The 18476-nt window shown below is 44.6% G+C and overlaps 2 protein-coding genes across 2 annotated transcripts in view; both read right to left on the reverse strand.

The window, feature by feature from the left end:
• SELENOH (selenoprotein H) overlaps nucleotides 1-18476 on the reverse strand; it is a 416044-nt gene that overhangs the window by 61595 nt on the left and 335973 nt on the right. The window lies entirely within an intron of this gene.
• ZDHHC5 (zinc finger DHHC-type palmitoyltransferase 5) overlaps nucleotides 13205-18476 on the reverse strand; it is a 74687-nt gene continuing 69415 nt past the window's right edge. Inside the window, exons 9-13 of the mRNA XM_056850817.1 lie at nucleotides 17733-17865; nucleotides 17211-17334; nucleotides 16120-16232; nucleotides 14359-15248; nucleotides 13205-13481 (exon numbers count right to left, since the gene is read on the reverse strand). Of these exons, the coding sequence (XP_056706795.1) occupies nucleotides 13316-13481; nucleotides 14359-15248; nucleotides 16120-16232; nucleotides 17211-17334; nucleotides 17733-17865 (1426 nt within the window). The 3' untranslated portion in view covers nucleotides 13205-13315. The remainder of the gene's footprint in view (nucleotides 13482-14358; nucleotides 15249-16119; nucleotides 16233-17210; nucleotides 17335-17732; nucleotides 17866-18476) is intronic.

Raw genomic sequence — 18476 nt, forward strand, 5'->3', positions numbered from 1 at the left:
CAAAGAACAGGCTGACAAACACCGGTCACAGGGATGGGAACTCCGGGTGGGGGAACAGGTTTATCTTTCCACGAAGAATCTGCGTTCCCTCCGACCCTGTAAAAAACTCAGCGACCGTTATGTGGGCCCCTTCCCCATTACTCGGGTGATTAATGAGGTAACTGCGGAGCTGGGTCTTCCCAAAACTCTTCGCGGGGTGCACCCCGTTTTTCACATCAGTCTGCTCAAACCGTTCGTCTCCGCTCCCCAGTTCCACCCCCCTTCTAAGCCAGAAGTGCCCACTGTCGTGGGAGGGGATACCCACATGGAAGTATCCAAAGTCTTGGATTCCAAGTGGAAAAAGGGAAAGCTGTTTTACTTTGTTCGGTGGAAACATCTAGGCGCCGCGCACGATGAATGGGTTGCAGCCCCCCACATGGCCGCCCCCCGGCTCGTTCATGAATTCCATTGCGCTTATCCCGAGAAGCCTCGACCTCCCGAACTCGCGGGAGGGGGGCCTTAAGGGGGGCAGAATGTGAGGGCCATCTGGTTTTGGCTCCTATCTGTTTCTATCTCTCCCTCCTTGAACTCGTACAAGCAGTTCGCACCTCTGTGTATCTTCCTGAGTCCCCCGCCTCGTCCTTCTTGCCCAGGTGCCACCTCTCCTCCCCTGCTGTGCCTTCTGCCTTCACTCCCTCTGGCTGACTCCGGCCTTGAAATGCAGATAGCCCTCACTGTCTCTCTAGGACTGTTTGATGTTTTATGTTGCACCGGTTTGCCTTGTAACCTCCCATGTCTCCCATGCGTGTGAACCTTCATGCCCTGTAGTAGATAAATACTGTAACCCCGATAAGCTAGTCACTCGCAACTTTGAATCCATGAGCCTGTCTTCTCTATCTGAAGCCTTCAATAAATCTTTTGTTTCTGCATCCAAGTCTGAGCAATTGATTTGGCGAAGTTTGCCCAGCTAGGTTGGGGACTCTCACAGGTACGGGTAGATAGTGCATCCTTGAATGGTTAAGTAAGCGACCACCTCTGAGATGCACTTGGAGAAGACCTGTGGGGCTGTGGAAAGACCAAACAGGAGTACCGTGTATTGGTAGTATTTGTTGTTACAGGAGAAGCGTAGGTATTTCCTACACTGAGGGTGTATTGAAATATGGAAATAAGCATCCTTGAGGTCAAGGACTGCAAACCATGAGTTTGGCTGGAGGAGTGGCAGAATCTCCGGAATTGACAGCATGTGAAAAGAGCGGGCTCTTATGTACTTCTTGAGGGCCCTCAAATCCATGATGGGCCTCTTGCCCCCCATCTTTCTTACCTATAAGGAAGTAGTGGGAATAGAAACCATAGTGAACCTCAAAAGAGGGTACACGAACAATCACACCCTTCTGGAGTAGGGAGGAGACTTCATCACACAACTGGGGTCCCTTAGAGGGTAGAGCAGAACCACATGGAGGGACCTTTATAGAAATCCAAAAAGTAACCATTTTTAATAATCGAAAGAACCCAACAATCTGAAGAAATAGAACACCAATTAACAACAACTTCATTCTTTCAAAGAATGTAACATCAGCAGGAACCAGTAATTTGGTCAGTCGAGCAGTGGGCTTTTTGCCATAGGAAGACCGGTCAGGGGACCTGCCACCTTTCTTACCCTCCCCCCTTTGTTGGGCTGGTACCTCTTAGCCTGGTGCTGAGGATAGTAGGGCTTAGTTTGTCCTGTTGGGCATAACCATAGGACTAGTAACGGTAGGGCCTAGGTTGGTAAGTCTGCTGTCTATATGGGAATCTCTGTTTGGCCAGTGCAGCCTGCGCAGGTTGAGGCCAATAGCTTTGGCCATAATTATATCCTTATGGATGTTGTCTAGCCATTCATCCATACTCTCATTAAAGAGGGTTTTCCCATCAAAGGGTATGTCTCCAACCGACGCCTTGGCATCCCCTGGGAGTTTGGATGGCCTCAACCAGGAATGGCAGCGATGAACTACGGCCGCTGCCATGGTTTGGCTGGCAGCATCCACTACATGCCGGGCAGAGGAAATCTGGTAGTTTCCCAGTTTAGAGCCCTCAGTAAGAAGGATCTTCCTTTCTTATGCCTTATCCTGGGGGAGGAAGGAGAGGAGGTTGAACACCCTATCCCAGAGAAACATCTGGTATCTCCCCACAAGGGCTGAAAGGTTGGAGACCCTAAGGCCCAGAGCACCTGCAGAATATATTTTTCTGCCCATAACATCTAGCTTCCTCCCCTCCTTATCCAGTGGGGTGGAATGACTGGTCCCTTGACCCTTGGAGGCCAGGACCCTGGTTACGATGGAGTTTGGGGTGGGATATTGGTAAAGGAACGGAGCCTCCTCCTGTTTTATCTTATAGAGGTTTTCTATCTTTTTGACAGAGGAAGAATTGGAGGCGGGTTTAGCCCATAAGGTATCTGCAATTTGGCAGATTCCTTTAAACCAGGGGAATTCCACCAGACCAGTATCCAAGGAAAAAAGGACTCCCACGATGGGATCATCAGGGATCGGGTCTGAGTGGGACACTTCGAGCCCGAGGGCCTGGGCAAGCTAACTGAGCATTTCAGATTAGGCCTTCGTATCCTCAGTAGGAGGAAAAGGTGAAGGATCTCCTGCTCCGTTTTCAAGAGCGGGAAGGAAAGCATGGCCAGACACCAAGTATCTCTCCTCCAACTCCGACTATGAGTTGTGGGTTGGCCCTGAGGGCATTGGTGGAACAGGGGCAGTTGTGGGAACAGGAAAACCCGTTTCAGTTTGGGCCAAAGCCTGGAGCTCATACTGGCAAAACCTCCATGGAGGTTGCAGTCCCCACTGGGTGAGAGCCCTATCCGGGTCACATGTATGACAGTCCACAGTTTCGGCTGAGAAAGTCCCAGGTTGAGGACCAAACAGGTGGTCGGGGTCGAAATCGGCTTGGGTGACTTCTATGACGTTGTCATCCAAAGACGAAAACACCTTTGAATCGCACCTTGATGGAGACTGAGTCGTAGGTCTGTGGCGAGAGGTTTCTCACTCCCACTCCTGGCGTCGAGGAGACAATGAGGAATCATGACGGATCCTTTGTCGGGTTGGAGGTGAACGGTGCCTGGGACGAAATTCTCGTTTGCCAGATCTGGACAGGCGCAGAGAGTCCCCCATGCAGGGTCGATAGACGCGCCTCCTGGAGAGGCTGAATCACCTCAGTCGGTAAGTGGAGGCAAGTGAGCAACCGATGGAAGTGCCAATGTGAGGTCAAGTCAAGTTTATTTAAAACAGTCATAGACCAGAATATAAATAAGAACACAATTAATCCATAAGTAAAATAGCTTACATACTACCAATAAACATCTTATTAAAATACGAATTTACATAAGGCATCTTTATACTCCACTCCCCCTTTTCTTAATTTTAAGAACCAGCCAACCAAATTTGGCAACTTTACAGGTAATCTCCTGCTGCTTATCCGACAGCAGGATTGAAAGAAGAGACCTTCTATTTTCATGAGGGTAACATGCAATTATAGGCACAATCAGGGATTCTCTAATCTGCCTATATATTCTACACTCAAAAAGAATATGTTCTAAAGTCTCTACAGAGCCATCACCGCACTCACATAGACAACTTCCATATGGCACGCCTCTATATCTTCCCTCTAGAACAGCTGTGGGTAGCATGTTATATCTTAACAAGGTAAAAATCCTCCTATATTCCTGGTTATCCAATAATTTAATATATGGCATCATGACCACCCTATTCAACCAATGTGAGGTCAACGTTGACCTGGGTTGCCGGGGTCAATTGTCTCGGCGATGACACCCAACCGTGAGGGTTCGGGGTCGAAGAACCTCTGGGGGACGACGCCCCTTTCAAGGCTGATGGAGCCAACAACCCACTAGTTGCAGGTTTAGAGCCCGTTTTTCCCCACGCTTGGAAGTTGAAGAAGAGTGCTTCTTTTTCTTAGAAGCTTCTAATAAGGGGACAGACCCCGCTCTCTTGGATGAGGAAGAGAGAGCCTTAGTAGACTCAGGTGGAGGCATCAACACTGACACAGGAGACTTGGATCTTCTGTCTCCAGCTTCCTGGCCCCCAGGAAATTTCATCGCCCTTTCCCACAGGGCTGCTTTAAGCCTCAGATCCCTATCTTTTTGGGTGTTCAGGGTGAATAAGGCACAGGCCCGATAGGCTGAGGGAATATGCCCCTCACCCAGGCAAAGAAGACAGTAGTCATGCTCGTCCGATTTGCCCATCTTACTCCCGCAACTCTTATAGTTCTTGAAGAGCGCCATCCGGGAGGAGAAGGTCGAGTCAGAACGAAGAAAACTAGAATTTCGGAAGAAAAAAGCTCTCCAAAGCGTCCTCTAACTGCGGTGGCAGAAAGAGAACTGAGGGAAGGATGCTCCATGCCCCTCTATCATGTGTCCGAAAGGGCAGAAAGGACCGTTGACGGAGGGGAGGAGGAGCAATACTTGTTGCTAGGCTAAAATAAGCTTTCCAAATGCTCCGCGGCAGGCCTGCACATGTGCAGTTCCCATGTGTGCCTGTAAAGAGGCCACGACGATGAAACAGAACATCCAAATCAAGATACGGGGACCCTTATCAGTGCTATATATTAGGAAGGAGTCGTTGGAGTTACGCTGCGGGTTCCACAGAGTTCAATTCTCCCTCCTTGTGTGGACCCCACTTCCTCTAAGGCAGGGGTGGGGAACCTTTTTCCGCCAAGGACCATTTGAATATTTATAACATCAGTCGCAGGCCATACAAAAGTATCAACTTAAAAATTAGCCGACCAAGCCCCAAGCAGGCAGCTGCCCCAGATGACCCTCCGTGTGGGCAAGCAGGCAGGCATCCAACCAATGGCGCACTCGCCCACCTGTTGGCACAGGATGGTCTGTTGCACCAGCCAGGCGTAGCTGTCCAGCCGCATGCCGGAGTTGCTCCTGCTCCACATAGTGAGGGCCGGATTCTACAGCCGGCTCCTGCTACCTCTGCCTGCAGGGATGAAATGAGGACACACTGGATAAGAACCCCCCCCCCACGCATTCTGGCCCTGCCCCCTTTAACCCCTCCATTGTCGCCACTTCCGCCCCCAGCCCTCTTGTAGTACAGAGGGAATGCATTTCTCCATGGTCCGGGTGGGAAAGGGTTAACAGAGTTTCTTGGACGGTCCTAGCAGCTCCATAGCTAATGACTCTTCTGCAAAGGGGATAAAAGGTTCCTTTTCTCTGCAAAAAGAGCCCCGTGGCGCAGAGTGGTAAGCTATAGTACTGCAGTCCAAGCTCTGCTCACGACCTGAGTTCGATCCTGACGGAAGTTAGTTTCAGGTAGCTGGCTCAAGGTTGACTCAGCCTTCCATCCTTCTGAGGTCGGTGAAATGAGTACCCAGCTTGCTGGGGGTAAAGGGAAGATGACTGGGGAAGGCACTGGCAAACCACCCCGTAAACAAAGTCTGCCTCATAAACGTCAGGATGTGATGTCACCCCATGGGTCAGGTATGACCCGGTGATTGCACCTTTACCTTACCTTACCTTCTCTGCAAAACAAACTCACATCTGCCTTGAATAGAGGCTATTCCTGTTCGTGGGAGGGGGCGGATCACTAGTCTTACATCCTTCTGAGCTAGAGATCTGCCAGGACCCACGAAGGGCCAGATCAAATGACTGCGGGCCTTAAACGGCCCCGGGCCTGACGTTCCCCACCTCTGCTCTAAGGCATATTGGGAAGGGATTATGGAGGGAAAGAAAGGGAAAATAATTGTCCTTGCTGGAAACCTAAATCCAAGCCAAAACAGTTGAGCGCTGGAGAGCTCAATCACCATATTTCTGTTATGAAACAGGCAGACTTAAGGTGGCGCTTCTCACCAATGGGGGAGCTTTGCTTTCAAATTGGCCTTTTCCTCCTCCAATAGGAGTGGCTATTTATTTACTTCATTTATACACTGCTTTTCTCCCTAATGGGGACTCAAAGCAGTTTTCATCGTTCTCCATTTATCCTCACAGCAACCTTGTGAGGGACATTAGGCTGAATGTGTGACTGCCCCAAGGCCACTCAGCAAGCTTCCATGGCAGAAGATTCAACCCTAGTCCAGATCCTCATCTTTCATTCTAACTGCTTTTACCAATGAATTATAATGCCCTCCTGCCTCTAGTGGACAACTATATCTGGATAAGTCAGAGGTGATTTTGGTTGTTATGGTGAAGTAGACTTTGAATGGGATTGCTTTGCCAACTGTAAATGGAGTATGGCTAAATTTAACCACCTCTGTGGAGTTTTTGACTTTTATTTGAGACTATATTGTTAACAGATTAGGTTAATTCAGTTGCAAAGAATGAATTCATCCAACTACATTTGGTGCAGAAAGTCCCTCCCTTCCCAAATCCTGTTGATTCATGCTTTGGTAACTATGTCTAGATTAGCACAATTTGCTCTAAGTGGGGGTGCCCTTGAAGACTATTCAGAAGCTGCAACTGGCACACAAGGATATAGAGCCTACTGCATTAACCTGCTTTTGCAAATATAAAGCCATCTTTCAGATGGGTTTTTCGTAGTTGATAATTATGGATTCCTGCATAGTATTTTTTTCTCTCCTGCAGTTCTTCCTTGAATCACTTGATGCTTATTTGCTCTGGCTTGGATCCAACAGAGGATTCCCATGGGTGGAAGACTTTCTTGGAATGTGACTTTCTAACCTCCACCCTCTCATTACAGCCCTGAATATTTGCCCCTGCTGCTCCTAGGAATTCCCCAGAATGGAGAAGCAAGAAAGTCCTGATCCACAGGTAAAAATCCTTCCACTTTTGCAAACAATCTGTTAAATCCAGTCCTTTGTCTTGTTTTTGGATGAAGGGTACTTGAGGTCCATTGCTTTCTGCCAACATTGCTTAAAGTTGTCAATTCTAGGCATAAAAATTAAGATCAAAAGCTACCAGCAATGGAACTTATGAACCAGTCCTCTGTCAAAGGATTAATAATGACTTCCTCTGTTAATGAGGCTCTGAATGAACAAATTAGTGCTCTTAACTTACCTTTGGAAAAAATCTTTTGCAGTTACAGTGAGGGAAAAAAGTATTTGATCCCCTGCTGAATTTGCCCATTTGCCCTCTGATGAAGAAAAGACCAGTCCATAATTTTAATGGTAGGTTTATTGTAGCTGTGAGAGACAGAATAACAACAGGAAAAACCCCAGAAACCCAGAAGACAAAAGTCAGAGATTGATGTGCATTATAATGAGTGAAATAAGTATTTGATCCCTTTGCAAAAGATGACTTAGTACTTGGTGGCAAAACCCTTGTTTGCAATAGCAGAGGTCAGATGTTTCTTGTAGGTGGCCACCAGGTTTGCACACATCTCAGGAGGTATTTTGTCCCACTCCTCTTTGCAGATCCTCTGCAAGTCAGTAATATTTCAGGCTGATGTGTAGCTACTCGAACCTTCAGCTCCCTCCACAGATTTTCGATGGGATTAAGGTCTGGAGACTGGCTAGGCCACTCCAGGACCTTAATGTGCTGCTTCTTGAGCCACTCCTTTGTTGCCTTGGCCATGTGTTTTGGGTCATTGTCATGCTGGAATACCCATCCTCGACCCATTTTCAATGCCCTGGCTGAGGGAAGGAGGTGCTCACCCAAGATTTGACGATACATGGTCCCGTCCATCGTCCCTTTGATGCGGTGAAGGTGTCCTGTCCCCTTAGCAGAAAAACACCCCCAAAGCAGAATATGTCCCCCTCCATGTTTGACGGTGGGGATGGTGTTCTTGGGGTCGTGGGCAGCATTCCTCCTCCTCCAAACACGGCGAGTTGAGTTGATGCCAAAGAGCTCTATTTTGGTCTCATCTGACCACAACACTTTCAACCAGTTCTCCTCTGGGTCATTCAGATGTGCATTGGCAAACTGCAGACGGGCCTGTACATGTGCTGTCTTTTTTTTTTTTTTGTAAATTTTTTATTAATTTTTTAATAAAACATACAAAAAAGAAAAAAAAACATAAAATACAAACAAAACAATCAAACAGAAATACAAAGAGCACTAATTATCTAATAATTAAAAGATACATTCTCTTAATATATATCTCCATAGTGCCCTGAGTCCCAACCCCCACCTCAGTGCCCATCACCATTGGACTTCCGTTGGGGTGTTATGACACTACATTAAAAAAAAAATTCTCATCTTATAGTTAATTAAGAATCACATAATACTACAATTCGTTAAGTACAGTTTCAAAATCCGTTTTTGCCGATTTATCCCAATATGCGGCGGCCTTTGACCATATAGATTTAAAATCCTCCATATCTTTATCATGTAGAAAAGCTGTAAGTTTGGCCATCCGCATATACAACCATAGTTTTTCTCTCCACTCTTTAATTGAAGGTTTATTTATTTGCTTCCATTTTTTAGCAATTGTGATTCTTGCCGCAGCAAAACTATATTGACATATGACTCTGTCACCTAGATCTAAATCTTGTTTTGAAATACCCAATAAACAAAAAGCGGGATCTCTCTTAATTTTGGACTTAATCAAATTATTTGTTTCATTCAAAACTAATCTCCAAAACCTCCTAATTTTTTTACAAAACCACCAAACATGCATAAATGTACCTATATCCGTACCACACTTCCAACAAGAGACCTTACCATCTTTTTTCATTTTGCTTAATAATACTGGAGTTATATACCACCTATAAAACATTTTATATAAATTTTCTCTTATTTCATTTGAGATGGTAAACTTAAACTCTTTTTTCCATAACTTTTCCCATATTTCCAGATCTATATTATGCCCCAAATCTCGCATCCATTTCAACATCACTGGTTTAATCCTTTCCTGTTCTAAGTTTATTTCTATAAGTAATTTATAAACCCTACCTATCAATCCCTTGTTGCCCTTGGTTAATATAATCTCAAAGTTAGATTTAGTTTGATTATAACCCAACCTGTTGTCCTTATTAAAAACATCCTTTAATTTATAATACATAAACCAGTCTTTAATTTGAAGTTCTTCTCTCGATTTCAGTAACCACTTCCCATCTTTAAATTCTATCATTTCCCTATAAACCTTACCATCCAAATTTAAGTGTGCACCTCTTCTCAAAAATGCTTCTATAGGATTAATCCAACCAGGAGTTTTACTTTCAAAAGCTAATTTGTATTTATTCCATATTTTTAATAAATTTTTTCTAATAATATGAAAATTAAAATCTTTATTTACTTTCTCCTTCTCATACCATAAATAGGCGTGCCACCCGAATCGCAAATTGAATCCTTCTAATTCTAATAACTTCGGATTCTCTAAGAAGATCCAGTTTTTGATCCAGGTGAAACATGCCGCTTGGTAATACATTCTCAAATCTGGTAATCCCAATCCTCCTGTTTCCTTTAATTCTATTAAATTATTGTATGCAATCCTATGTCTCTCTTTACCCCACAAAAATCTAATAATATCTTTTTTCCAATCTTCAAATATCTGTACACCTTTCAATATTGGTAGGTTTTGAAACAGAAAAAGCATTTTGGGTAGTAACATCATTTTGATTACCGAAATTCTTCCCCACAATGTTAATGGCAATTTCCCCCAATTTATCAAGTCTTTCTTTATCTTTTGCCATTGATTTACATAATTGTCTTGAAATAAATTGAGATTGTTATTCGATATCCATATACCTAAATATTTAATTTTGTTTTCAATATTAAACCCCGTCTTTTTGATTAATAATCGTTGTTGTGAGAGAGTCATATTTTTGGTTAAAATCTTTGTTTTAGTTTTATTAATTTTAAAACCTGAAAGCTTTCCATTAACCTCCAAAATTTCCTTCCATCTGTCAATTTGTTCAATTGGATCAGTCAAAAACCTTCCTAAATCATCTGCATATGCCTTAAGTTTATAATGATTACTACCTATTCGTATTCCAACTACATCCTCAACTTTTCTAAGATTATTCAATAATAATTCTAATACTAAAATGAACAATAAAGGGGAAAGAGGACACCCCTGTCTCGTTCCCCTTTGAATTTCAATCTTTGGTGATAATGATCCATTTATAATCAAATTAGCAGTTTGTTGTGTGTAAATTCCATTTATAGCAGTTTTAAACTTTTCGCCAAAATCCATATAATTCAATACCTTAATCAAAAACTGCCAATTAACATTATCAAAAGCTTTTTCAGCATCTAAAAATATCAAGGCTATTGGTGTAGTATCTTGTTCTGCATACTCCAAAAGATCTATTACCACCCTTACATTCTGACTAATCAATCTTCCTGGTAAAAAGCCGGCCTGATCCTCATGTATTATTTGATTCAGTACCCTTTTTAATCTAGTAGCTAAAATTGCTACAAATAATTTATAATCAGTATTTAACAATGAAATAGGCCTATAGTTCTTGACTTCCAGTATATCAGAATTTGCCTTTGGTATCAATGCTATATTTGCCTGTTTCCAGGTTTGGGGGATAATACCTTTTGTCATTCCTAGGTTCATCACATCCAGTAGATAAGGGGTTAACTGTTCCTTGAAAATTTTATAATAATACGCATTAAAACCATCCGGTCCGGGAGATTTATTCACTTTACTCTTATTTATTACTTCTTCCAATTCCAGTCCCATTTGGCAAAATATTTATGTATTTCTACCTCTGAGATTACGTTTTCCCTGTATAAGTTTGTATAAAATTCAACAAATGTTTCTAATATCTCCTCTTTAATTCTTGTTACCTTACCCTTCCTTTTAATTTGAAGTATTGGTACTCTTTTGTCTTTTTGCTTAAGTTGCCATGCTAGCATTTTACCCGGTTTATTTGCATGTTCAAAAAATCTTTGTTATACATAACTTTTCTTTCAATTTCTTCTGCAATTATGAATTCATATTGCTGTTGGCAATTTCTGATCTTATCCTGCTGTTCCTGTTTGGCTGCTTTATCTTGTACTCTACTTAAACAACGTTCCCCTTGTTTTATTTCATCTAGTATATATTTTATCTTTTTCTCCCTTTCTCTATACCATCTTGTATTTTGTACATGTGCTGTCTTGAGCAAGGGGACCTTGCGGGCTCTGCAAGATCTCAGTCCTTCACGGCGTAGTGTGTTACCAACTGTTTTCATGGTGACTATGGTCCCAGCTGCCCTCAGATCATTGACAATTTCCCCTCTTGTAGTTCTGGGCTGCTTCATCACCGTTCTCATGATCATTGCAACTCCACAAGATGAGATCTTGCATGGAGCCCCAGACCGAGGGAGGTTGACAGTTAGGGTTAGGATTGTCACCTTCTCACCAAGCTGCTTGGCAATAGTCTTGTAGCCCAGTCCAGCCTTGTGCAGGTCTACAATCGTGTCCGACGTCCTTGGACAGCTCTTTGGTCTTGGTCATGGTGGCTAATTTGGAATCTGATGGATTGATTGCTTCTGTAGACAGCAGAACCCTAACCCTAATCTGGCTGGTTGATAGGGGATCAAATACTTATTTCACTCATTATAATGCACATCAATCTCTGACTTTTGTCTTCTGGGTTTCTGGGGTTTTTCCTGTTATTCTGTCTCTCACAGCTACAATAAACCTACCATTAAAATTATGGACTGGTCATTTCTTTGTCAGAGGGCAAACGGGCAAATTTAGCAGGGGATCAAATACTTTTTTCCCTCACTGTAAGTGTTAGGCATCAGTGCATTGCCATCTAAAAGGAAGCTTACTATATTGGTCAGTACTGCAAGCCCACAATGAAGGACAACCACCAGAACCCGTTCTCCCCAGGATAACAAAACAAGAACTACACAAGCATGGAGGGAGTGGCTCATTACATTTTTTATTCCTCATTTTAAAATGGCTAATCATAATAAAAATAAAAGTGTGGCTCTGTGGAGAGCACAGTAAAGATATTGCCATAGAGAAAAAGTCAGTAGTGCCTGGCAACTGTCGGATTCCTGTGTTTTCTTTTGTATTTACTTTCATGGGTAGAGAGAGGTTTTTGGCATATGGAAAAAATATTGCTTTTTGGTTTTCTGTTTTTTCCTCTTCTTTCTCTTGCCCAATTTGGAAATAACTGTGACACCACAAGAAATCAATATGGAGCAATTCATAAAAGCAATGTAAAAAAAAAAGCAGGAACACCACCTGGGAGAAAGTTTTACTAAATACGAAGTGATATTTCCATGTAAGGGACCCAGCCCCAATGCCACTGCCACCCTCTTTCCTCTGCACAACACCCCAAACACCTTTCCATGCCCCTAATACATAATTAGCACTTTGCATGCTGATCTGCCTGGCTTGCTATGGATGACACCTGTTCACTGAGAAGAGCTTTCTTAGAGTCCAAGTCTGTCTGGAAGCTAAAAACATAGGACTTTAAAGTCTACCCTTGTTTCCCTGAAGCTCCCACGCCCCTCGAGAGAAAAGATCTGCTCATGGGGAGAAGTCTTCCGGCAGGATACTGCCCAGGTATACGGGGATAAGAAAGATGATGGACTTCGTCCTTCTCCTCCGTGTCCTGGAATGGATGAGCCAGGAGCTGGGTAAAGTAACCAGGATCATGCCCAGCTGGTAGAGGAAGGGTAAGCTACAGCCACTAGGACAACCAGGCAGATAGCATTAAGGTCAAGTATCGTGTTGAGCTAGACACTTCCTCAGCCCTGCCTGTACTGGGTGGCTGTTTTACAGGGGTGTCTTGGCTGCCTGACCCATAAAGCAAGTGACTGATCTGATACAGTCATTCAGACTCGCTTGAACTTAAATGCTTTATACATGTTTCCCCAGGCCCTGTTAATGAGCTCTGCCTGGGTCTGCCTCCCTCAATATGGGTAGATATATAATTTCTTTTTATATTTATATATAGATATTTATATATACACACACCCAGTAACTCAGAAGAGGAAAAAAATAGAATCCGTAACAATAAAAAATTTTTAAAAAATGATCCACTCCTACCGCACTAGGCGAGCGATTGCACGAGGTCCACAATTAACTGTCCCGTTGGTAGTGGGTGGGGGCAGGCTACAGCTTGCACCTTCTTCCCACAGAGGAGTGCTGACAGCAAGCATCTCCCTTCCCCTTCTCTCTCGGCAGTGTATGCTACAAATTGCAGTCTCTCGGCTGGTTGAGAGGAAGAGTGCAGGCTGAGGAGCAAGGCTGAGATCCTGCTGTAGTGTTTAGGGACTCTCCCAATCCCAGGTATTTTAGTTTAAAAAGATAGTTGTCCCTGCCGGTTTCCCCCACCTCAAAAAACTGGATTTGTGTTTTGTTTTGTACAGTCCATGCATGTGATGGGGTAACTGTCTGCTGAGCATGTCCCCCTTTCTTGCTCACCAGGGACAATGCATTTTAGAATCACCCAAGGAGATGACGACAGTGGAGAGATTCCCCTCCTCATACAGAAATTTCATACGTAGTCCCACCCACTCCAGAGACCTTCTTGACTCCTCCGCGAGTGGGGCTGCTGAGAGGTGGCTGGCCTGGGGTGGGCGAAGTTGAGCCCAGGTTCTTGGGCTGTCCATTGGACTTGCTGTAGGAAGGTCTCATCTGCACCTCGTCTCTGGGAAAAGGAAGGACATAAGGGCGTCAGGAAGTGACCATTCATTCAATGGAAACGGAAATGGAGGGTGTCACACACAGAGATAGGGTAAGGAAAGGAAAGCTGGGGAAACATCTTGCACTGCCTGAGGTTGTGGAAGGGAAGAGAACAGTGGCTTGTCAGTATCCACAGCGAAGTGGTGGGGGACTATGAATACACCACCACCAAGAGGCACCCACAAACTCACTCTGTCTAGAGAAGGGGATGGGGTTTTACACATGCAGCACTATTAAGAAACAATGCTACATGTAGTCAATACAACATTCACAGGAAGGAATTAAGGGGAAGGAGGTGCGTGACATAAAAAAACTCCTCAGGGAAAGTGACAGGAGACTCATGCTTCCAACATCTTTAGAAGAGCAGACGATTTCTCACAACCCTTTTCCAATGGTGGCCCAAAGTGTTTCATGCACACAGTCAACACAGAAGGGAAACAAAAATGGAAGGTATATAAGCAGACATCACACACATGGTACAGGGAACTCATATGGAAGCCAATGGCCACCTCACAACCAAGGAAAACAGAAGGGAAGACCCTCAATCCCACACACCTCACGAAAAGGAAGGTGATATTATGGTATTTTACTGCATTCTATAGTGAAAGGAGAGGCAGATGGGCTGGTCCACACACCAGAGGGAGGAAAGGAAAGAAGGGGTAGACGAGAGCAGGCACTATCTGTAGATCACCCCCAGCCACTCCCTTCAGATGCTGTTGGAAAGAAACAGAAATGCTCTTGGGTTCTTGGTCAGAGCAGTGATGGGGCCAGGCTGCATGTAGCTCATCCTCCACCAAGTCAAGGAACACTTAAAGTGTTAGGCAGGTGTCACTTGTACTTACTTTGGTGCCAGTAAAGGCTGCAAGGCCACCTCCTCTGTCTCTGGGACGATGGCATGGGGTGACTGTTTTTGGCTGCTGTAAGACACAGATTTGCCCAAGTGGGGGGCTGCAGGCTGGTCTGGTGAGCCCAGTGAGCGCACTCTGAGTGCATGTGATGGTTCTGGTTTACCAAAGCGAGGCGGCACTGGGCGGGTGAGTGGATTCTTGCCAAGAGGCGAACGTTTGGAATCGTCCGAGGAGGAGCTGGTACGTGGGGCATTGCTGGAGCCTGGTGTGGATTGGATGCCCGAGTCTCCTAACCCTGTATCCTCCTCCCTGGCCAGAGGTGGTGGTGTGGGTGACTGCTGCAGCAGCTTCTCCCTCTCCTGCATGGAGGCCACAATGTGGCGTGAGAGATTGTCATAGCGGACAGGTGAAGGATCACGAGGTGGCTGGTGCTTAGGTGAGCCAGAGCTTGGGAAACGACTGTGCAAATCAGCCTCCCGCTGCTGAGCAATACGGGCTGAAAGGAAAGGAGAAGTATAACCCATGGGGGTTTCTGGCTCCGGGCCTGCCTGCACTGACTCAAAGTCAGGGCTATCAGAGGGTGTGAGAAGGCTGTCATATGACAAACTCCCATTGCGTGTCTGGTTCACCAAGCTCTTGTAGGAGGTGGACGTGGTGCCCTCAGAGCGGATTGACTGAAGATGGCCTAATTCAAAGCCTGTGCCTTGGGCAGACTTGAGGCTGGAGGAGCGGGAGCCACTGGATAGAGGATCAAAATGGAAATTCTTGGGAAAGGTGGGAGACCGAAAGCTCTCTGGCTCTAGACTTGGCTCAGAGCGGTAGCTGGGATTTCGGCTGCTCTCAGCAATGGAGGTTGGCTCCTTCAGGCTGTCTCCTCGGCTTAGCTGCAATGGAGAGAAACAGATTAGACATTTGCAAGCCTCCCTGCAAGGTCCCTTGCAGAGTTTATTCCTTCAAAGCACACTGCAAGCATGCAGCTGAGCTTAGCGCAAATAAAATCACATATACCCCAAGTTTCTCAATGCAAAAAGAACAATTCTGCAAATGCACTGTAAATACAATTAGGCAAGTTACATAATTTGAGAGCCAGTGTGTAGTAAGTAGTACGTAGAAATTTGACTTGGACCAGTGAAACCCAAGTCAAATCCATCTGTGAAGCTCACCAGGTGACCTTCCCCACTCACTCAGGTCTGGAAAATTAAAGTGGAAAAATAACACAGCTAGGCTAGAACCTCTCTATGATGTGCTAATACTTTAACTGCAGGAAGTTATTATATGGAGAAATGGTATGACTCATTTGCCAGCTCAGAATTTACTGCACCATTTTTCTACAGTATAGACCAGGTCTTGGTCTCAGCCAGTGCACACCTCACTGGGTTGTTAAGAGAATAAAATATAGAAATCCTATGTGCAGCACACTGGAGGCAAGGCAAGATACAAAAGTAAATAATACACATTCATAGGACAAGAAGGGTGAAAGTGGCTAATAAGAGACCTTCTCACAGATCTGATCTATGAGCAAAGTTTTTAGCAGTCATATTTGAAAATCTCTTCAGGAACCAGAAAAGCTCTTTTCAAAGAGTAGTGAAGACTGGAATACTCAACATTTAATGTAATGGAATCCATATTCTATACAGCAAGCCAGGGTTTTTGACTATACAGGCTTAAGCACATTAATCAAACTTATACACTAAACCAGTGTGGACTCGTACTCCCTGTCTGCAGTTACCCCCATCCCTTCATTCTAAGCATTACCTTGGCGCTGGTGGAGTGAGGCATTGCAGCTGAAGTACTGCTGCTGCTATAGCCAGGTCGGTACTTGTACATGGTTGGAGTTGGAGGGCTGTCCTTGCCTAGCAAGCTGCTGTCTACAGAAGGCAAGAAGAACAGACATACACAAGCAATGTTATCTGCAGTCACTTGACATTTTCTCGGGGGGGGGGGGTCCCAAAAACCTCTCTGGAACACCTTACAGAAGTACCACATATGATAAGTGACTGACCCGTGAGAACCAGGTAAGAAGCTCAGGTAGGTAGACACACCGCGGAGGTCAAGGACTCAGTCAGAGAGGAAGGAGTGTATCACAGGGGTGGAGTTGAAATGGAGCAAGAGGAACATTTCCCCAACAATGAGATCACACATGTAGTTTCCAGCCTATGCATGCAAGTCTGGCAAGACCTGGCATTTGGGATCTGGCTAGGAGCCCTTGTAAGTTGAAGCATAGCACTGACCAGTGAACACTAATGCTAAAACTTAAAAAAAAAAAAATCTGAGAATTCCACATATCACATTTTCTTTCAGGGCGCTGCTCCAACTGGAAATGCTGGAATCATACTAAAAATTCACCAGGTATCACACCTGCACATAAAAGTGACACTAGCCTTGTATGTCACACCAGCTCTGACAGCGTAACAAAGTAGAAAACTGCCCCCACATACAAGAGGGAAGCAGTACAGTCAATTTTTACATCCAAGCCCTGACAGCTCTCAGCAATCTTTATACCTGGAAAAGAGCTAAAGTTGGCGATTTAAAATCCACACAACTTTTTAAAAGCATAATGTAGCTACCAATTCAAGATCTGCTCCACTAACTCACTTGAGGGCTTCCTTAAAGGGAAGATAGGCTGCTTACTGAATAAACCAACAGTACCGTGCTAAAAGCAACACAGATGACGTAATGATTCTTTCCAAAGCTTATTCAGCTGCCGCAGGAGTTTGTCAATAGTTCAGCAGAGCTACCTGATATAGTAGTCCTAAACTGCTTTCCTCATGACAAATTATTTACTTTATAGTCTGCCTAGTGCACAGTTCCTTACATTCCTTGTCTGCCTGACATGGTCTTCTTACCCTCATTGGTGGCCAGGGTTAAATGCGTCCTCAGGCCTGTGTAGCGGCTGAGGTCTGGCTTGGGTGGGGGTGGTGGCTCAGCATCAGCAGACTGGCTTTCCGTCACTTCAAGGCTTCCTTTGGACTGCAGAGACAAAGTGCAGAGGAGCAATCAGAAGGATGAGGCAGGACCTTAAGTCCTGAGAGTTGTCCCCAGCCGGACAAAGGAGCAAACAAGATCAGAAGGACTTGCAGCCACCTAGCATTTCTGTTAGTATAATTGTAGACTGTGCATGCCTCAGTTGCTGGATGAAGAGAGGAAGGGCAAGTCAGAATTATCTATGACACAAAAGGAAGCCACTCCTATGTAGCACAACCACATGAGAAGGATGGAGATCTTCACTCACCAGGGGGAATACAAAGAGTGGTAACATGGAGGAAGGATGTTTAAGAAACTTATTTGGTTCCTACTCACATGCATACAAGTACCATCAGGATTTTGCAAAGGTCACTGCTTGGGCACTGTCTTCATGTCCTCCTTACCTTTGTTCTCTTCAGCTCAGCCTGAATACCGTTGTCCATGATCTTTACAGCAATCTGCCCATCTGATATTGCTGGCCGCAGGAACGGTGGCCTCACTAACACACTCTGCTCTGGTTTTGGCCGCCCAAGGTATCTAGTAAAACATGAGAAGAACAGAAGTAACACACTCCTAAACTGAAGTCAACAGGGATGTGATAGTATCTTCTTTGAGTATTTTGTGATTTTAGTGGATGTTTTTACTTGACCCAGCAGAACAGTGGGAAAATGTCTTCAGCATGAGCTCTCCTGCATCAAAGAACTGCAAAGGTAATATTGCTACTAGAGTAAAAAACCCTCCTTCCAGTGGTTCATCATTGTCAATTATGTGTTATTCACAAGACTCCTACTTGGTATGAAGGAATTCCACAGGTACCTGTGATTTCATGGCAAATGCTGTTGTGTCCCACCTTGCTGTACAAAAAACACTGAGCATCATCTTTCCTTCAGTTTCTCTGTTATGTTCAAATACTGCATTTTTACCCCTTGGTTTCTCCGGATATGAAATTAAGATTAAACACAAAATATGCTAGCTGTGTTTCAAGGATGTAAGTGAAAAGAGACAACACACACTTGGAAACCACAGAAAAAGCAGTAATTATTGAAAGACTTCACCAGCTCTAAAGAGCACCATCCACCAAAAGCAGAAGCACTTACAAAAAGCAAGTGCCAAGTCATGGAATTCTGAATGTAATCCGCCCTCTCTCA

The sequence above is a fragment of the Euleptes europaea genome, chromosome 6 (assembly GCF_029931775.1).
Source record: "Euleptes europaea isolate rEulEur1 chromosome 6, rEulEur1.hap1, whole genome shotgun sequence".
Classification (NCBI taxonomy): Eukaryota; Metazoa; Chordata; class Lepidosauria; order Squamata; family Sphaerodactylidae; genus Euleptes; species Euleptes europaea.